This window comes from Protomyctophum bolini (assembly GCF_963924005.1).
Source record: "Protomyctophum bolini genome assembly, chromosome: 11".
In the NCBI taxonomy this organism is placed as follows: domain Eukaryota; kingdom Metazoa; phylum Chordata; class Actinopteri; order Myctophiformes; family Myctophidae; genus Protomyctophum; species Protomyctophum bolini.
In genome coordinates, this window is record NC_137872.1 from 321,215 (window position 1) to 339,649 (window position 18,435).

The following is an 18,435-nucleotide window of genomic DNA, read 5'->3' on the forward strand; positions in this document are numbered from 1 at the left end:
ACAGTCCCATAGCCTAAATGCAGGAAGAGAACAGTCCCATAGCCTAAATGCAGGAAGAGAACAGTCCCATAGCCTAAATGCAGGAAGAGAACAGTCCCATAGCCTGAATGCAGGAAGAGAACAGTCCCATAGCCTGAATGCATGAAGAGAACAGTCCCATAGCCTGAATGTATGAAGAGAACAGTCCCATAGCCTGAATGCATGAAGAGAACAGTCCCATAGCCTGAATGCATGAAGAGAACAGTCCCATAGCCTGAATGCAGGAAGAGAACAGTCCCATAGCCTAAATGCAGGAATAGAACAGTCCCATAGCCTAAATGCAGGAAGAGAACAGTCCCATAGCCTAAATGCATGAAGAGAACAGTCCCATAGCCTGAATGCAGGAAGAGAACAGTCCCATAGCCTAAATGCAGGAAGAGAACAGTCCCATAGCCTAAATGCAGGAAGAGAAGAGTCCCATAGCCTAAATGCATGAAGAGAACAGTCCCATAGCCTAAATGCAGGAAGAGAACAGTCCCATAGCCTAAATGCAGGAAGAGAACAGTCCCATAGCCTAAATGGGAGAGCAGGAAGAGAACAGTCCCATAGCCTAAATGCAACGACAGCAACAGTCCCATAGCCTAAATGCAACGACAGCAAAGTGCATTAGGCTATGGATCAGAACTATTATTGTACCAAACTAAATGACTCACCAGTTGTATTCATATCCCCCACACACATGGTGTCTCACGTCATCAATTAGTGCCTCTTCACGGTCACACGGACGCTCTAGCCCAGGGACCCCCCTAGCTCAGGGGCCCCCCTAACTCTAAACAAACCCATAGACTTGGCTGCCACATGACTTACGGTAATTCCGGTAATCCGTGCATAGAAGAACAGTTGCATAGATAGATTTGTCCAAATTAACTTGTTTACTTATAGTTTACTTTTAAAGCTTCATCACTAACTTTAGAAATGTAGGCCTATAGGAGAACCGGAGAAATATCAGGAGCACCCACCAAATTGTAAGTAGCATCATTTTTTATTCATTAGGAAAAATGAATAATAATGTAACAGTGCAGTTTAAATGTATAGCAGGATTAAAATACTTTAGCAGGACATAATAATGTAACACTGTGGTTTATACTAGTAATGGAGGATTAACATACTTTGTATGTGGAGACTCTGCTCTGTGGACGAGATGTTTGTCAGCTCCCTCCTCCTCTCTCTCCTCACGGAGACTCATCTCTGCTCTGTGGAGGAGATGTTTGTCAGCTCCCTCCTCCTCTCTCTCTTCACACTGACTCTTCTCTGCTCTGTGGAGGAGATGTTTGTCAGCTCCCTCCTCCTCTCTCTCCTCACGGCAACTCATCTCTGCTCTGTATTAAACCTGTCAAGATCACATAGTCACAATACACCAGACAACAGTCAATGTTTGCTGTATATCCCTGTAAAGCCTGGATTCATTTCTACTTAGAAAATAGATACTTTTTAAGAGAAAACTACTTTTTACTACTAGGACTTATCAGAGGAAATTTTATGCACATTTATAATAATTATTAAAATAATAATAATAAATAAATAATTTACATCTTTCACTATAATAAATATAACATGTTTCAGAGATGTCCAGAGATTTTTAATTTGTGTGAATTTCAGCCTCTGTGGGGGGGGGGGGGTATTTATATGCAAATACCATGACCAATGGCATTGCAATGAACATCAATGATGATGTTTAGGTGAAAAAAGAACCTACATTAAATATATGAATTAATGAATTAAAATATGTTGCATCATTGCAACGCTCTGTGTTACAGGGATATACACAATGTGCGCACACGCCCACGCACAAAATGTCGCCAGGCAACAAGGGATACGCCTTGTCCTGTTAAATAGTCTCCCTATCTATAAAGGTCACACTCCAGTTTTTAATGAACTGGCTCCCTCACTATGAAGCCCTACTCAGACACAGGAGTGTATACTGAGACTATTTGCCGTAGGATACTTGACTCCCAGCTTGTCGACGGTCCTAATCATAAGGCCACACTCATTTTCATTAATAAGCCTAGCACATGAACAACCCATAACACACTAGGACCATTATTAATACCTTATTTGATGACCGCTACCCTACTAATCGCGCGTGCACTTGGTGAATGACTGGTTTTGTTGTTTAAAGTCTATATATTCTAGACCTAGAGTGTTGTTTTACAACAGTCCATTGGTGTGGTTAGAGGTAACACATTAAACTCTTTAAGATGCATGAACCTATATTTTACTCTGACAAGGAGGTCAAAACCCCAATGGTGGAATGAATCCCACAGTGTCAAATAATTATCTTGAAACAATTGCTTTAAATACAGGAAAGATATAAGTTCTATTTTGGAATAGCAGTCATAGCTTTTAGTAATAACTCAGGTTGAAGCAGTTCAAATCAGCTAATACAAATTGATTAGTCAATAGAATCAATCAATAACAATTATAATAAAAATCAAAACATTCACTTCCCACAAAGTTCCTGTCTTGATTCAAGGTTCAGTTCTACTTAAAATCTATTCCATCGCCTCAGTCCTGATGATGCATTGAGTCCGGAGTGAGGATTTAAGGTGATCAATCTCGTTCCTCGCCACTATACAATTATTAGAATTTAGAGTTCCCGGGTTTAAAATCCCCGGAGCCCCTTATGCCAATATGTTTCCACCAAGTTTGGCTAAATTTGAATACCCCATCTATTAGTCTATCATCTTAATGTCATTTTTAGTCTCAAGTATAACTTGGAAAAATGACTAAGTATGATCTTTCAATAGCCTATGGGTTCTGACTATACAGGGTTAGGGTTAGGGTTAGGGTTTTCCATGTAATCAGGACAGACATACTAAATGTCTGTCCTGATTACATGGAAACGAAGAAGCCCACTGGTGACTTTGGTCACCCTTATTTATACCTTAAAGGTTTTATGACATTCATTTTCATTTATCTTTCTTTTTCTTTTTTCTTTTAGGTTTTATGACCTCAGAGTCATAAAAGAGCACCTGTTTGAGCCAGAAAACCCCAGATCACAGAAGATCTACTGAATGTTAAAAGTTCATTTTTTTGGGTGCAATTGAGATTAGAAAACCTAAAAAAAAATAAGAACAATTCCAAAACCTTTTTTTTAATGTCACAATCCCTTTAATCCATGGGCCGTATCACCTCCTCTTTTCCGGACCCAGTACCTCATCTCTCAGCATTTTCATATCATGTTTTTACAGTCACACCATACTGTCTGCATTTCACCATACAGGATGTCAGTGACAGGATGTCGGTTGTCTTGACCACATGATCAACTTGTTCTCCTTTCTTCAGTTCCCAAATAACCGTGTCTCTTCCTATGTCTGTTTCAAAGGCAGGGCCCATGCTCATAGTGGCTATTACCCCATTTCCTCTGTGACCTTTTCCCCAGTCATATCCCTGTATATGCGTCCTATAGGTCAATCACACCATAGTCTCCATTATACTACTGTCTGCATCTCTGGGCTATCTGCAAGACCAGTAATCTGTTTCCCACAGCTCACATAGTTAGCACCCAGAGTTACATAATATGCCATCGGTTAGTTTCCGTTTGCTCAAGTATTTAGTATCAGCTTTTTCATACAAAAATACTTCTGATGCTTCACTATATACCTTTACCAGGTTCTATCTAACCGTATGACACCATTCATTTATTTCCTTCTATAAGTGCATGCCTAAATGCATGTTAGACCTTTTCTCCTCGCCTCTCCCTAGCCCCTGAGTGGGGCGGAGGAAAGGCCTCAGGGCCCCCTAGCCCCTGAGTGGGGCGGAGGAAAGGCCTCAGGGCCCCCTAGCCCCTGAGTGGGGCGGAGGAAAGGCCTCAGGGCCCCCTAGCCCCTGAGTGGGGCGGAGGAAAGGCCTCAGGGCCCCCTAGCCCCTGAGTGGGGCGGAGGAAAGGCCTCAGGGCCCCCTAGCCCCTGAGTGGGGCGGAGGAAAGGCCTCAGGGCCTCACGTTTCATCTTATCTTATCTCCCTTCCGTTAACGAGGCCCCCCTAACCCCCCCCCCTCCCCCTCTAACCCCCCCCCACTCCTTCACACTCACGTACATATCGCAATTTGCAAGCAACTTTCACTGTGTGTTGTTAGTTGTATATTAAATTATTAAAGTATTTTTAATTTAATATACAACAAGATATATTAGTGAACGAAAACCTGAACCTGAACCATAATTAAATAACAAATAGGCACACACACGCTGCTGTTTTGCAGGTGCTCCTCCTGTCCTGTCTGTCTGTCTCTCTCTATCACTGTGGTCCGTCCGTGACCAACTGACCATGCACGTTCGACAGTATTTAGATTGCCTCGCAGTCGCTAGTCGCTGCAGGACTGTCAACTGTCAATTATATTAATGTGCAGCCAAAATATATGGTACTGGTGGTGGTGGGCTGACTGGCTGGGTTAGCCTATACCTATCGCCGATGCGGTTCCCATGTACTTGCGCTGGGCTGGCACAGCACATTTGACATTCCAGTGACACGTCAGGTTTATTAAACGAGGAGGAGATTGCATATACCGTAACTCCAGAAAGACATTGTTGGCCTGCTGTAGATTAGGCTACAGTACAGTATATAGGCTACCCATGCATGTTGGGACTCTCCGCAGCTGCATTGCACTATAGGCTACTTTCCAACGTCATGGAAATATTCCAGCACAGACAGCCCAAATCCTTGCATGCATGCGCTCATGCAAAACACTGCAAAACACATGGAAAACACTTTCATATTCATACAGTAATAAATATAATAATTATTATTATTATCATATTCATACAGGGGAAACTGAGTCGACGTCCAAGTGGAAAGTGGTTCGTCCAGAATAAAGTAGCGCACACACATAATTATAGGATCTACAAGCTCACGAGCAGATATTTTGGGTGTGCGGTAGGCCGGTAGCCTACCACCGCAACGAAGTCTAGGCACAATCTAGCCCTGGTCCAGCGCTTACAGCGAGTCTCTTCTGACGCCCTGTGGAAGCTGGGGACCTGAGATGCTTCCCAGCTTCAAGAATAGATTTTAAGGTCAAGCAGGCTTTGTTTCGGTGAGTTTTACGTTGTTTTGTTTATTTGCTGGGAATTGTAAACACTCGCACAGGAGTGAGAATATCACCAGAGGGCTGCGGAAGGGACTTCCACAGGGCGTCAGAGAGAGACTCGCTGTAAGCACTGGACCAGGGCTAGGAACCTGGACCAGGGCTAGGAACCTGGACCAGGGCTAGGAACCTGGACCAGGGCTAGGAACCTGGACCAGGACTAGGAACCTGGACCAGGGCTAGGAACCTGGACCAGGGCTAGGAACCTGGACCAGGGCTAGGAACAAATTGCACAATCGAAACTAAAATGAGAACATGCAGACTCAGAGATTCATTCATTCATTTGGCGGCCTATGTCATGATGTCACGTATGTGTATGCGAGTGTTAAGGGCTTACGTTTTATAATGTTCATCTGAGGGGGTCTCTCTCTCTCTCTCTCTCTCAATTCAATTCAACAGGCTTTATTGGCAAGACGTTTTACAAGTGTTGCCAAAGCACAATCACAGATATGACAAACAACAACATATAACAACATAATATCAATGATAATATAAAATAAAGCAGGTGGTGCATAAAATAAAACATGGCATACTGTATGTGTGTCCTACTGGTTGTCCCTTTTCTTGTGACAGGAATTGACATATTTTGCAGCCAAAACTGCACATTCTTTCTGTTCCCCCAGAAGGACTGGTAATCTTTCCCCTTCTGTCATACTTTTGTTTCAAATTTTGGGAAGAACTCCTCTCTAATATTTGTGTAGTTTTTACATTGTGTTAAGAAGTGTAACTCACTCTCTCTCTCTCTCTCTCTCTCTCTCTCTTCCCCCCCCCCCCCCCCCCCCCCCGCGGGGGTTGTTGATTAATATATTGTTTTGCAAAACAAAAACAACTCAATTGATTTGTTTTGCAAAACAAATCAATTGATTATGTCATTATTGTATAAACAGTGTAAAAACTGTACAGACAGTAGTTCCAGTATAAAGTGATTAAAACACTTACCCGATCGATGAGGCTAGAATGGCGTCCAGAGAGTGATCAGTTGTCTCAACTTGCCTGTCTTCGTCTCCGGTGGACAACGATTCCACCGTCAATTCCACGGACGAAATTAATACCTGCGTCGACGCCTATTAACTTTAATACTTTAATAATATGCTACTTATATTCCCGTTGTGTAATGGTGAATGAACAGGCGTTTCTTCAGGCAGGTACTTTATTTACACTGCAGTGTAATGTATGCTGGGAGACAGACGGGTGGAGTTTTAGTGTTGTTTGAGGAAGAGGAAGTGAATTAAAAACGTGTTTACTCCAGGTTTGACACTCATATTGAGCAGTTGCCTAGCCCTGGGTTGTCCACATGATGGCGCCATTTGACCAGCTATTTTCATTTTTTAATTTATTGATTGAAATATTTATTAACAGTTGCAGAATTACAGTACATTTCAAGTACAACTCAATACAAAGACTGTTAACTGTGAGTGGACGACACCAATAAAGCATTACACTTGTTTACAAGAGGGTCCACCTTGTTCAATTCATCAAAACATTTAGAGACGTACAAATAGACACTTCTATAAAGTCAAGGAACAGAACAGGAATTCATCATATGGGAGGTAAAAAGGGAAAAGAAACATATACAGTGAGGGAGAGATTTTACGGGGGCCCATTTCAATTTGCAGCCGTCCGTAGGGGCCCTTTGAGAGCGGTTTGGAAGGAGTCAAAGGATTAGCATATCTAAATGACTGTTGGTAGGGCGTTCCACATTTTGGTGGCATAGGAGCGAAATTAATTTAGTCCCTTGTTTGTGCCGAAACTGTGAGTTTTAAACTATGACCAATGAATTAAACCAATGAAGTAGACCGCTATAGACCTACTGCTTTGATTGATTGATTGATATATATTATATATATTGAAATATCTATTAACAGTTTGCAGAATTACAGTACATTTCAAGCACAACTCAATACAAAGACTGTTAACTGTGAGTGGACGACCTTACACTTGTTTACAAGAGGGTCCACCTTGTTCAATTCATCAAAATGCATGCATGTAAACAGAGCTGCTACCTTTACACATATTAAATCTGAGTTTTTAATAGTCCTGAATCAATGTAATGTAATATAATATAATAACAGGTGGTTTCATGGAGGAGGGACAGTGAGGAAGCAACTTAAAGAAGAGGTGATCGTGTCGGACAGAGTTACATTTAACGGTTAAATAATGTGGCGTTTTGACGGGATACACTTCATTTGGGTAATTAATCCTACCCGTTTTGCAAATGCTGCTATAGTTTTCTTATCGTTTACCTTTCTGTGTTTCCCTGTACCGAAGACGGTGTTAATGAATGGCTGTTTAATTAACTTTTAACTAGATGGGTTTACTTTACATGCCCAAAGTTAAATTTACAATTTACAATTTACAATTTAGGCATTTAGCAGACGCTCTTAATCCAGAGCGACTTACATTAAGCAATATAGTAAATGATAGTATTAGTATGATAAATGTACAACCATATTGTGTGTCTCTCTCTAGGTCGTCCTCAGACGAGCCCTCCATCGTCGTTTCCAGTCATCCCGGTTCTCCATACATCTGGCCAGTTCGTTGGTACTTTGTGCTCCTGCGTCGTTCTTGAGTACATCCACGTATGTTAGCGTTGGACGTCCTCGTGACCGGTGCCCGTGTGTTGGTTCCCACAGCACTAGTTTACTGGCTGGCAGCTCTTGGTGTCTTTGGCAGTGTCCTGCTAGTCTCATTCTCCTGGCTGCTATTTTCTGGGTCACCCTTGGCATTCCATCATACAGAGTTGTGTTTGTAACATGTGTGCTCTTATTGATGTTGAGTACTGCCCGCAACATTCTGGTGTAGCAACCATCGAGAGACTTCTGCAGGGTTGGCTTCAAGGTCCAGCATTCACTGCCATATAGGAGAACGGACTCTACCGTTGCGTAGAAGAAGCTTAGTTTGGTTTGACGGGGGAGGTTGGAGTTCCATACACTGGCCATGCCGTTTAGGGCCCTCCATGCAAGGGCCTTCCTCACTTTCAGGTCTTGTTCGGTGGAGTTGACCCATGAGCCCAGGTACTTGAAGTCATTCACTTCCTTCAAAGCAGTGCCTTCTGTTGTTGTTAGAGGTGGATGCTCTGATGGGATGTTATAAGTGATAACTTGAGTTTTCTTGGCATTCAGCCGGAGGCCAACCTTGGCACATTCTGACTCCACTCTGGTCAGGAGCTCCTGCGCTTGTTCCACGTGGTCAGAGAGCAGGCTGATGTCGTCCGCGTAGTCCAAGTCTGTCAGGACTACTGTTGGGTGTCGCCTCGACCTCCTTGGTGTTATGGTGAGGCCAAGGTCCTGCTCTCGTCCATTGATGGCCTTCCTCAACGCGTAGTCCAGGACTATGACGAAGAGGAAGGGGGCTAGGGTGTCTCCTTGCAGTACTCCAGCCACGATGTTAAACTCCTCACTGTTGCCATCTGGAGTCAACACCTTGGCCCTTGTTCCTGCGTACATGGTTTCTATTGCCCGGAGTAAGTTGGGAGGGACACCGTAGGCCTTAAGGATCTTCATCATCGTTCCTCTGTGTATTGAGTCAAATGCTTTTTTGAAGTCGATAAAACACAACACGGCAGTCAGGTTGTTCCTTTTGACCTCCTCAATGATTCTCCTTAGGGCCAAGATCTGGGCCACGGTAGTTCTCCCTTCTCGAAAACCGCTTTGGTTCTCCCTCAGATGAGGGTCGATGGCATGCCTTATTCGGTTCAGGATCATACGGTTGTAGACCTTTGCGGAGATGCATGTCAGGCTGATTGCCAGAAAGTTGTGCGCTGGGACGTCTTGAACCGCTGTTGAAAGGTCCTCGTAGAACTTCTCCACCTCCTCAGGTGGTGCCACGTTGGTGGGCGAGTACACAACTATGACTGTTGTTACTGGGTTGCCTGAGAACTCTGCGATAAGGATCCTGTCGGTGTGATGGTACGCCCGACGGAGAGCCTTACGCGCCCGAGAACCCAGCAGTAGCCCTACGCCCCCTGTTGCAGCCTGGGCCTCGTTTCGCCACGCGGATGAAGTGATGAACGTGCATCTCTCCACTCTGCGGTACACGATCCGGTCTTCAGTGTGCACTCTCCTGTGTTCCTGGATCCCCAGGATCTCCACTCCCCTTTCCTCAGCACAGTGTGCTAGCTCCACCAGTCTAGCATCTTCTCTTACTGTACATGCGTTGAAGGTTCCCATAAGAAATGGTCTCCGACAACGCAAGAGTGCATTGGACGGGGTGCTGTGATCGGACAGGGCCCTCCCTCGCGGGTTTAAGGTCCTATCGTCATGATGTCCTCCGGGAGGAGGACCAACACCACCGTCCGCTGCGATGTTCCTGCAGACTCCCGCTGCTGGAAGTATAGGATTTGGGATGACTTTGTACTTCATGGTTGGCTTTACAATGCTAATTAAGGACTGTGGGGCGCAACTCCTCGCAGTCCTGGTTTTAATTCAGAGTGTCCTTCTCCTAGATGGGTTGCCTTGCCTTCCACGGCTATGAGCCCCACCTGCCCATGCTATTTGCCCATAGCTGGGACAGTGGTTGGCAGGCGCCAGGGCGTGTCCACACACCGGTGGGCCTGCACGCCTTGCCTCTGGGGCCCACTGTTGCTCCGAGATCCTCTACAGTTTGGCCTGGGACCGCAAGGGGTAACAAGAATACTCGGCGGATTTACCCTTTTTGCCGACTTCTCAAGACAAGTCGGCAAACCGTGGAGAATATTCGGCAGAATCTGAAGAAGAGTCGTCGCGCGGCGAATCTTCTCCACATTCTGCCGAATATTCTCCACGTTTCGGGGAGAATATTCGGGGTTTTCAGCAGCACAAAGCAACACAACCAAAACAGACGCTAACACCGAGGAGCTAAAGTAAACAAACAGACGCTAACACTGCTGAGGAGCTAAAGTAAACGTGACGTTGTTGTGATACTGTATAAAACAGTGCAGTGGCAGATAAATTAGGCCTATGTAAATGTCTAGCCTACTACAACAGTACAGAATAGGCTAACTAACGAGATGCAAATATGCAAAATTATATAGCCCGCAGCCTCGAATGCAATTGATCATCACTTGGTATGCTAAGCAACGCTAACAATGATGATGCCTTTATGTCTTCCGTCGTTCAGCCACTAGATGGTGTATTGGGTCAAAAGTTGGGACCAATATGCTCCGCTGTCAGTTTACAAGTTGTCAATGCAGAGAGCAGACGTTTCGATCCTTGTGATCACCACAGGATCATTGCTTGTGATTTATGCTTTCCTTTTCTGGCCGAACGAGGCGATCATGTTTGGACATCTATGGACAGCTATTTTGGACAGCTATTTTTCGTGGCACATTATGTTTCATCACAACAACGTGACATTCGTCACGTTTACTTTAGCTCCTCAGTGTTAGCGTCTAAGCATTAACATTTCAATGGCCGAGGGTCGTTAGAGTCTATTGTTCCGTGTTGTTGTTATCGCACGTCTAATGGTTAGACGGTTAGACATGTGACAACGCAACAATAGGAAGCCTGCAGCCCAGTAGGATTTTGACAGAAAGTAACACTAACTTAGTGTTAGGCTACTTTCTGACAAATCAGGCGGCACACCTGGACATATCAAAACACTGGGCTAGCTATTCATTGAAAAATGCGAGGCCCTGTGCTTTATAATTTGTTAATCCACAACTATACAAAAATCATCACATTTCTATCTAGGACAAAGAGCAAAAATTGCTCTTTTGCAATGTGAAAGAAATGCCACCGAATTCTTAATTATTTTCCTTCTCTATATGGGCACACTTGTGAAAGCTGAATGCTTTTGCATGCTATTATTGATCTGCTGTCTGATCAGCGTGCATGATCATTAGTCAGTAGCTAGATGCGCGCTCCAGTGCCGAGATTTCTTCCCGTTTCGGCGACTCTTCGTCACTTTCCGTCCGAGTTCTCAGACAGAACTCGGACCGGAAAGTGACGAAGAGTCGCCGAAACGGGAAGAAATCTCGGCAAAGATGAAGAAGAGTCGGCGACCCGAGTTCTCCAGTATTCCCGCAAGGTACCCAGTAACCGTGTGTGGCCACGAGGAGGCACTGCAGAAGTCTTGGCGGTGGAGAGGCTGTGTACCGGCAGGAGGAGACTTACGCAGCTCAGCTCCTCTTTTCACCCCCCGCGAGGAGGGCTAGCCGGCGGCAGTAGCTGAAAGCAGAGTAGCAAGCAGAAGCAACATGCACAACATGCACTAACTACAAGCACTACTGCAGTCCTACTGCACTACGCATCACACAGCCCTGCATGCACGCACGCACGCACACACACAAGCCTATGATAGGCCTATAGTTGACATTTGACAGACACTAAACCCAAGTGTTTAGGTTCCAAACACTTATTTGTAACACTTTTTAAACGTTTAGATTACTAGAATTTCGCGGGCCTTTGGCCCGCTCATCCTAGCGGCGCGCAGCGCAAATTGGAGGAAGGAAATTGTGGGAGGTAGACAAAGTCACAACATTTAAAATGTTGGTCTCAGTGTATTTGTAGGAAATAATTGTCATGGCTGGTTCTTGCGTTGACAAACATGCGGAGCAGGAGACGTGCGAAAGATGAACAATATATGATTTATTAAATAATAGGCCTATATAAGGAACTAAAATGAACTGCAGTACTTAACATAACAAATTATATGGAATGTGTAGTCAGTGAGTGAGTGGTGTAGGTGTAGTGTATGGATGTGTGATACATGGTGTGGTGCATGTGTGGATGGAAAGAACAATCAAACAAAGGAATGGAGGCATGGAGGCTAATGAAGGGAGTGGAGGCAGCAGGTCTGGCTCCTCTGGATCTCTCTTCTCAACTGGGATGAGTGTGGTATTTATGGCCTCTGGGAGACACCGGGCCCAGGTGCTCTCCCATCAGCCATTGGGCCAATGCCCTACCCAGGCTCACCTACAGGATGAAAGTTAGGCAATAGGCAGGCACATCCACTACTCAGTATGTGTGTGGGGTATCACACCCCCCCCCCCCCCCTTAAAGTCGTGGTCCCAATAGGAACCATGACTGTCCATTTATCCTACATACATTTACTATACATCAAATTAATTAACATGTTACATTTTACAATTAAGTGCACTATATTCATCAAATGTATACCTAAGGTTAATTAACGAAAATGTCCCACTAATCAAAAGATTTTACATTTTACAATGAAGTGCACTATATCATTTTTAACATGTTAGATACACTACTACAATACTTCAAAGTGTAAAACACCCTTAGAGCCTTGGCCTTGCAACACCTGGACCCTCCTCCCCCCCCAACAGTGAACACAGTTGTTGTGGAAAGGCCAACTTAGTAAAGGAACAATTATATTGGGCAGCTGATCCAGAGGAGGGCGTGGAGGAGTGGGGTGATGTGGAAGGGGTGTTTGTGGTTCCAGAGATTGTCATGGTTGAGCTTGTAGAAAAGGAGACAGAAAAGTTTGTCAGTAGAGCCTGAATAATGGGAGAAACATGTCCACCAGGGCAGACGTGAAACAAAGGATAGTGATTTGTTTGATCATAATCATGTTCAGGTTAGCATCAGTTTTATATTATTCAGAAATGACATGTGTAGAAATGACATATGTAGCAATGCAACAGTCTTACGTGAATGGGGATTGTAGGGCCAGGAAGCACAGCGCGAAGCAAGGCTTGAAAAACCACATTGGTAGTATGATGTTCCGGCTGTCTTTCTTTCTGCTTTATGGCATAGGTGAGAGCTTCTGTGGGAGCAAAGGTTGACAAAGTCAAAACATGTAAAATGTTGGTCTCAGTGTATTTTTAATGGAGTCTGAGTGTATTTGTAGGAAAGAATGTTAATGTTAACAGTGAACGCAGTTGTTGTGGAAAGGCCAACTTAGTAAAGGAGCACTTATATTGGCCAGCTGATCCAGAGGAGGGCGTGGAGGAGTGGGGTGATGTGGAAGGGGTGTTTCTGGTTCCAGAGATTGTCATGGTTGAGCCTGTAGAAAAGGAGACACAGATAAGGGATGACTCAAGCACAAAATGTGAGTGTTAATGTTAACAGTGAATAGTAAAAGAAGCTGCAGTTTTGGTCAGTAGAGCCTGCATAATGGGAGAAACATGTCCACCAGGGCAGACGTGAAACAAAGGATAGTGATTTGTTTGATCCTAATGATCTTCAGGTTAGCAGCAGTTTTATATTATTCAGAAATGACATGTGTAGAAATGACATATGTAGCAATGCAACAGCCTTACCTCAATGGGGATTGTAGGGCCAGGAAGCACAGCGCGAAGCAAGGCTTGAAAAACCACATTGGTAGTATGATGTTCTGGCTGTCCTTCTTTCTGCTTTATGGCATACGTGAGAGTTTCTGGGTTACCCGTCCTTGAGCTGGCAACATGAAGCTGTCCGTGAGTGAAGACAGGGGACGAAAGCCAGACCCCCACTCTTGTAAGTGTGTGTCCTTGGGATTTGTTGATGGTGGTGGCAAAAGCGGTGCGGACTGGAAACTGCCGTCTGGCCCACTCAAAGTAGGAATGTTGAGTATCAGAAATGAACTTGATTCTAGGGATCAGGACTTCCTTTTGTGTGGCTGCAATTTTGCACAGCAGCAGTTTGTTGTTGAGGGTTCTCAGGAAAAACAGTTTGGTGCCATTGCAGAGTCCGTCTTTGGGGCTGATGTTGCGGAGTAGCATCAAGGGCATTCCAGGCTTGAGGGTGATGAGGTGCCTGGGAAATCCACTGGGGCAGAGGGTGTTGAGATATTCCACGTTGAACCGCCGTCTGTCTTGGTCGTTCTCCAGGGTATCGGCACTGCTCAGGTTGGTTGACAGACCTGGTATCCAGGTTTCCATTAGGTCGTTGATGGTGTCCACGTCCTTGTTGGTAGGGGCAAGCACTGATCGGCCATCCAGCCAGCCGGTAGTAGTGAAGTTGTTGGGCATATTGGGAAATATTGTTTGGCAAAACATTTTCATGGAGCGCTCCTCTGCTGTGTGGTCATTCTCTGTGTTGCTTTGAATGTGGAAATACCTGTCATCTGGGATGTGGATGAAGTTGTTTGCATCGTTGGCTGTACCATCACCAATGCTGAGAGTCCATTGGTCAAAGTCCTTCAGGTGTTGGTTTTCACTGGCCCTGACCCGCATGTTCTCTGTGAGGCTGGAGACTTGGAAGTGTTGCCAGAGGCCTGAATTATTGAGGCAGCTGTTGACGATTTGGGCAGGATTAGCCCCTTGAACCACTGGAAGACACTGGCGGAAGTCGCCGGCCAAGATGAGGATTTTCCCACCAAATGGACAGTCTGGCTTGTTCATCAGGTCTCTCAGAGTGTAGTCAAGTCCCTCCAGCAGGAAGCGGTGCAGCATGGTTGCTTCATCAATGAGCAGGAGGCGTGCCCGTCGCACCAGCCTGGCTAGGCTGCTTTGAGCTGTGATGTGGAAGGGTGTGTGTTCTGTTGGGTGGAGAGGTGCTTTCATCCGTGAATGGAATGTTCTGCCTAGGTGTAGGAGTTGTGCAGCAATGCCAGTAGTTGCCATGGCAAGGGCAATACAGCCACCGGGTTCCAGACTGCGCACAGCGTCCAGCAGTGCATTGAGCAGGAAGGTCTTACCACAACCGCCACGTGCTGATATGAAGAGTTGTAAGCTGGCCTGTTGCTGGACTGCCGTCATGACAGTGTTGTAAATCTGTTGTTGAGCAGCAGTGAATTGTGGAATGGTTGCCTGTACGTTGGCTTTCAGCTGGGCCACATCATAGTCCAGCTCCTCACGGATAAGCGTCTCTTCGATATTGACCAGCCCATGGACAGTGGCCTTTTCCTCATCTGTCATTTTATCCAGGTGGAAGTCTTGGAGGTCATGTTGATGTGACTGGAGGCGGACTTGCAGATCCAGTCTCACCATGGTTTTGAGTTGCTGGTCAGTGAAGGTTGTTGCACTCTGCTCTGCTCTCCGCTTGAAGTCATCTGTCCAGTCTGGCCAGAAGTCATTAAACAGGCTTGCAGGGTTGGCTGGTTGGCAGAAGATGAGGATGATGACGAATAGGGCACGAATCTGGGGGCAGAGGTGAGTGGCAGCAGCCTCGGTAAGGACAGTGGACCACTCTTGGTCATCATCCAACAGGCCAAGCTCCCTGCACACTGCCTGGTAGGTGTCAAGGCGGCTGCCGTTGACTGAGTAGAGGTCCTCAAAACTTATTTTCCCTTTGGAGTGGTCATTGTGGAGGAGCAGTCTCAGGTAGAACACATCTCCAGCTAGGGGGCTGATGGTGTGGACACGGCCAATGGAGAAAGCATTGTTTTTTCTGAGTTGCCACGTGTTGTTTTTGTAGGTGTATTTGTGAGGCATGTCAACATAGCGCTGCATGTTTGTGGGGTTGTAATCTGGACCCTTGTCTGCCTTTTGTTGAGCATTCAGTTTGAAGAAAGCAGTCAACTCTGTCTGTCTGCCCTGCTCCACCACATTCTCCTCATCACCCTCGGTGAAAACGACGTATTGCTCGTGTTCCAGATGCAAGCGGAGGACTTGAACAGGAGGCTTGTTGGCGGATATGGGGAATGCGAAGAGTTTCCAGCTGGCCTCACTTGACCCAACAGAACGCATGTCTTCATAGTCACTAATCTCATCACGGGCAGCCTGGGCGCCCTCCACCCCAACACAAACCATTGCACGGTCCGGCCCCTTGGTCACATATTTGTAGAGATATTTGGCAGCAAGTGCAGAGTTGCATACTTCTACATTGATGTGGCAGTTGTATCGGAGGCTGAGGTAGGGGTTGTAAGGCACTACCCAACTGTTGTTGATGTGGTTCTCTTTTTTTTTTGTAGTTCGGCCACCATCATCTGGAGAGCGACGGCGGTAGATAGGATAGGTTTTTTCGCCACCCACTGATGTTTGGTGCTGGAAGTGTTTGGGGAAGTTTTTCTTGCAGGCTTTGCTGTTGGAGTTGTCTATCTTCTCCATGCAGGGACTGTTGGGATGCTCTTGTCCACAGGGACCGTGGATCATGTTAGTAAGTACAATGTCCCACAGTGGCTGGCGCTTTGCTTTTTCTTGGGCAGAGATCCCATTTTCATGGGGGTCAGGGGGAAGTTCTGCAGAGACAATTTGATCCACTTGGGCTGGTGTGTTGGGTTTGTCCTGCTGTGCAAGAATGAGGAGAATGTGCGTGTGCGGCAAACCTCTTTTCTGAAATTCTGTGACCCAAAGGTTGCCAATGGCTTGGCCAAATATGTGTTTATTGACGAGGTCATCCATGAGCTGATCTTTCTTTAGTTTGAATACCCGGGCCACCAGGTCAGGTCGGTCTTGGGCTGTCTGGCCAGGGGTGAGGCCAGCTACGATCTCTGGCCAGTGAGGATTGCAGGTGACTGTGATGAAAAGGTCTGGCTTTCGCATGTGGCGGACTATGGCCATAGCGTCCTGGAACTTGCTGTGGTACCAGCGTGGACTGCCATGGAAAGAGCTAGCAAGGATGACTCTACCCACAGCATGTCCCTGCTCATTGTGGTGGACAGAGTGAGATGGAGCACTCTGTTCTCGTCTCCGCGCAGCCACAACCTGTTGTAGTTGTTTGTAGCTGTCAGCCCGTAATGTCTTCTGGTTCATGCGTTGCCAAGTCAGCCTCTGGTTCTCGCATGTTATCCAGGCATTGAGGATCCATTCTTGAAACAGTCTGCCTGCCTGGAAAAGGTAGTCGCTCGCAGTGTGACGAATGTTCATGTGATAGGCAAAGAACTCACGGGCTGTGAGCCTTTTTTCATTGTCCACATGCTTGAGAGCACAGTGCCAGCCAGATGTCCCATCAATGAAGAGGAGGGTGAAGTGGAGGGGCATGGCTGTGGGATGGCGGTCTGATATGATTTTCAGACCTCCACCACGTAAGTTGATGACCAGATCATGTGCCTGTTCGTTGGTGACAATGCGAAGTTCTTGGAGATTGGAGGGGGCATTGTAAACACCGGAATGTCCTCCCTGTGGCCTGGCTTCAGCACTTATGACAATAGTGCCTTGCTGTAGTTGTTCTTCTGGGGTTTCAAGGATTTGCTTGAATTGTTGGACAAATATATTGTTCTGGTGAATAACTTGCTGCACAGTGTGTAGTAGCAGCTTCATTGTTTCCTTGTCAGCAGTGGATGTTCTGGCGGGGAGAGTCATGTTTTCAAATCTGGTGGTGATTTCCAGACTTGGGTCGAGGACATAAAGTTGGGCAAAGACAGCACCAGCACCAGGTTCTGGTTGGAGTGGCCCAATGCGCTGGATTACCTTGCCTTGGAAAATGACAGTGGGAGTGTAGCATGTGAATGTTTTCTCTTTGACAGCAATACTGGAGAGGCAGACAGCGTTGTTGATGACACGGCTGTGTTTCCGAAACAGTTTTGCCTGAGGGTTATCGTCAAACCACAGATCATTGATGGCCTGTGGGGGCATAGGAAAGGCTGGTAGGCGGACCTTTCCATTCAAGCAGCAGATACTGGAGGTCTCCTTTTTGAATGTGAATGCGTGACAGTGGTCACATACGCAGTTGAGCTGGCCAATACTCTGTGGTGTGTCGGAGAGTTGGTTGATAGTTAGTTGGCCGCTGAGAATCTGTGCAGTGCGAGTAGCAATTTTGGCAGCAACTTGTGGTTGTCGTCTTGCTGTCTGATGGGAACTGCCTGTGAAGGTAGATGGAAAGTATGGTGTGTGAAGTTCATTTCATGAGAGTCATGGAAAAAGTAGAATGTGGTCAGTATGTGAATGTGATGTTTTTGTTGAGGCAGGCAATGGAAATGTGTGGAGGCATTAAATTGAACTGTGTGTATGTGTAGTGGGACAATGTGTTTCCGGTGAAAGTGTAGATGTGAGTGGTAGTGTGTTGGTTAGTGCGTTGGTTACCTGTGGTTTCTGCTGTGGTCATTGGCTGTGTTGTAGCCATGCGCTGTTGTTGTTGTTGGTCCAGCTTATGCTGAGCTGAGAAATGAAGATGGGAGTGTATGTTACTATACTATCTTCAGTACATGTAGGTATAACATACACACATATGCGTAATGCATTGAGGCAGAGGGCAACATATCTGAGGCCTTACCTCTGGTCCGTCTCATGCTGTCACGTTGTTGCTCTCGCCTGTGCTGAGCTGGGTATGGACGTCAGTAGTGTGTGTGTGGACACAGAGGTACAAAATGTTATCGACATGTTATTTGAACTGTGTGTATGTGTAGTGGGACAATGTGATTCCGGTGAAAGTGTAGATGTGTGTTGGTTAGTGCGTTGGTTACCTCTGGTTTCTGCTGTGGCCATTGGCTGTGTTGGTTTGAGCAGCTTCTGCTGAGCTGAGAAATTAAGATGGAAGTGTATGTTACTATATATTGTTATCGACATGTAGCTT

The 18,435-nt window shown here is 45.9% G+C and overlaps 2 protein-coding genes across 4 annotated transcripts in view; both read right to left on the reverse strand.

Annotated features, from left to right (window-relative positions):
- Nucleotides 1-9,480, reverse strand: part of LOC308324390 (NACHT, LRR and PYD domains-containing protein 1b allele 3-like) — a gene marked incomplete at both ends in the record, with an annotated part of 32,649 nt that extends 23,169 nt beyond the window's left edge. Inside the window, one exon of the mRNA XM_080776434.1 lies at nucleotides 8,378-9,480. Coding sequence (XP_080632560.1) covers nucleotides 8,378-9,480 — 1,103 coding nt within the window. The remainder of the gene's footprint in view (nucleotides 1-8,377) is intronic.
- Nucleotides 9,481-12,094: 2,614 nt separating this feature from the next.
- On the reverse strand, nucleotides 12,095-17,598 carry LOC308324673 (uncharacterized protein). 3 transcript variants are annotated; one of them, XR_013964949.1, is made up of 3 exons: nucleotides 13,323-17,598; nucleotides 12,976-13,066; nucleotides 12,095-12,826 (listed from the first exon to the last, which is right to left on the reverse strand). XR_013964949.1 is itself a non-coding variant. In XM_080776880.1 (2 exons), exons 1-2 carry the CDS (start codon nucleotides 17,496-17,498, stop codon nucleotides 13,055-13,057), a joined length of 4,188 nt encoding a protein of 1,395 aa, XP_080633006.1. In that variant the 5' UTR covers nucleotides 17,499-17,598; the 3' UTR covers nucleotides 12,095-13,054. The 3 variants fall into 3 exon arrangements, 1 of the variants encoding a protein (XP_080633006.1); XR_013964950.1 differs by having other exon boundaries at nucleotides 12,095-12,519; nucleotides 12,711-13,066; XM_080776880.1 differs by having other exon boundaries at nucleotides 12,095-13,066.
- Between the last annotated feature and the right edge of the window lie 837 nt (nucleotides 17,599-18,435).

Excerpts from the sequence above, each read along its gene's own strand:
- LOC308324673 (XM_080776880.1), bottom strand. The coding sequence starts at position 17,498 with ATGCCCCCACAGGCCATCAATGATCTGTGGTTTGACGATAACCCTCAG.